Raw genomic sequence first — 2,500 nt, forward strand, 5'->3', positions numbered from 1 at the left:
TGCCAACGTCACTCCGGTACATCAGTTCTCTCCTGTTCACTTTGTGAAACTGTTATCTATTTTGTGATTTCTTGGAATTCAGATAATGCCTTTTCAGAATGTGAAATCCAGAAGAAGAATTGTTATATTTCAGTAATTGATATTTATTGCCCTTGTAATTTTTTGTGTATGTGGAATCAAAAATGATGTTTTTTCGTTAAATATATTAGGCCTTTCCTTATTGTTAAATGAATCAGTTAATGTTGATCTGAATGATATCGATGATTATTTTTTTCCATATTGTAAAATCTATTATACTTGAATTCTCCATATTACAGTCTCCTGTACTATGTCATGCTCAAATTTACAGACACTTAATGCATCAATTATACATTGATTTTCATACATACACCTCCCACTCCCAGGCTTGCCAACGCGTCGTCAGGTGGATCAGTGTGGTGGCAGAGCGTGTGAGGGATACTTTAGATGGGCACAATGTCGAGAGTGCATTGCTTGAGCTCGGTTTGAGGCTCCATCGCACCATCCTGGACCATCTGATGAAGTTTGAATACAGTGCCACAGGTATAGTGCTTCTTTACCACTGTTATGGTCGTTATTGGTTTGCTTCTGTTGCTTTAGTAGCTGGAGTATTGGACTTCTTTTGTTATTTTTGTGCTTCCGAGTAATTGCCTAAGTTTAACTAGAGATAGACCCTCTGGTTGGTGGTATGTGATTTGCAGTGATTGTTTAAGGATGATTATTTTCCACTACTATTGATAGAACTGAAACAGCTGATGTAATCACCCTCTCAAATGTAAAAAGTCTTTATAGTGGGAGGATTACGTAGGGGCATTTCACTTATTAGTGGTTGGCTGCATCTGTGGTTATCATCTCCAGGGGTAGCCATAGCCTTGTCTAGTAGATCTCCATCTTTGGAAACTCCAATCCTAAGCAATTATTTGGCTTCATGTCTCACATTACTGTGCACATTGTTGTTTGTATACTTATTGTCTGGGGCAGATAGCTGTCCCAGTGTGATCCTCATTTTCATCAAAATTATGGATATATTTAGTAATACTATTATTATTATTATCATCATTATTATTAGCAGTACTATTATGGTTACTGTGGTTATTTGTAGGTTTTGCTATTTTTGTTGTTAAAGAAATTATCTTTATTTTTAGTTATTATACATTATATTACTGTTCTTTACTATGAACCAGTTAGCAATAGGAAAATTTAGTCTGATATCTTGCATAGGTTATAGGTATAATAGTCTGTTGAAAATTCTGACAATTTTCTGAGAATTTGTATTAACATTTCTCCATTCATAAATTTGCCAGGTTCTTTTTGATAATAATGTTAGTAATATTGGTATCAGAATAGGAATATAATTAGCCTCTAATAATTATTCTTTGTGGTGACATTGTACATCACTTTCTTTGCCTAATTACCTTTTAGTGTTCTCTGTCTATGTGTTCAGCCTGTAGCATTGCACTATCTATTCATTTAGCCATATATCATTTTTTTTTTTGCTATTTATCTACCCTTCTTTCATTTCTTTGTCTATCTACTTACCCCTCTTTCATTTCTTTGTTTATTTACTTACCCGTGTTTCCTTGTGCTATATGTTATTCAGTATTTTTTTTTTTCAGTAAGCATTTGTTGAGCCCCATTTCATTTTATCATTTTGCAATCTTTTAATTCAGCCCTGTTCCACTACCACTACTTTCATGTTGCACTCTCTTTATTTAATCCTTTTTCATTCCATGACTTCTAACCCTGTGACTCCTGTCTCCTTTTGTTCCATCGCCCCTTGTCCAACTACCCTACTGACCCCTAATCCATTTTCCCTTCCCCGCAGGTGCCATGGCCGTCATCTGCGACGTCAACGAGTACAGAAAGTGTGTCGCGAGCTTCAAAATCCCTCTGGTGAACTCGCTGTTCGACACTCTTCACACACTATGCAAACTTCTCCAGGTGTCCCCCGAGAATTTGAAGATGGTCTGCTCAGGAGATCAGCTGGTAAGATCAGCTGGTTCACTTCTGTTTTGTTTCTTATTGTTGTTTTTATTACTGGGCTTGGTAGAGCCATACAGTTGAATTATTTTTATTTGTGTTATTGTTATTATTATTGTTATTATTATTATTATTATTGTTATTATCGTTATTATTGTTATTATTAATAATAATAATAATATTATTATTATTTTTATTATTGTTATTGTTATTGTTATTATTATTATTGTTATTATTATTATTGTTATTATTGTTATTATTGTTATTATTATTATTATTATTATTATTATTATTATTATTATTATTATTATTATTATTATTATTATTATTATTATTATTATTATTATTATTATTATTATTATTATTATTATTATTATTACTATTACTATCACTTATTATTATTGTTATTATTATTATTGTTATTATTATTACTATTGTTATTATTATTGTTATTATCATTGATATTATTATTTTTGTTATTATTATTGTTATTATCGTTTAT

The 2,500-nt window shown here is 31.5% G+C and overlaps 2 protein-coding genes across 2 annotated transcripts in view; both read left to right on the top strand.

Annotated features, from left to right (window-relative positions):
* Positions 1-2,500, top strand: part of Sec10 (Exocyst complex component Sec10) — a gene marked incomplete in the record, with an annotated part of 309,385 nt that overhangs the window by 305,749 nt on the left and 1,136 nt on the right. Inside the window, 3 exon segments of the mRNA XM_070133155.1 lie at positions 1-16; positions 405-561; positions 1,844-2,004. The exon segment at positions 1-16 is cut by the window's left edge and continues 180 nt beyond it. Of these exon segments, the coding sequence (XP_069989256.1) occupies positions 1-16; positions 405-561; positions 1,844-2,004 (334 nt within the window).
* LOC113814274 (pituitary homeobox x) overlaps positions 1-2,500 on the top strand; it is a 202,287-nt gene that overhangs the window by 73,754 nt on the left and 126,033 nt on the right. The window lies entirely within an intron of this gene.

This window comes from Penaeus vannamei, chromosome 18 (assembly GCF_042767895.1).
Source record: "Penaeus vannamei isolate JL-2024 chromosome 18, ASM4276789v1, whole genome shotgun sequence".
In the NCBI taxonomy this organism is placed as follows: Eukaryota; Metazoa; Arthropoda; class Malacostraca; order Decapoda; family Penaeidae; genus Penaeus; species Penaeus vannamei.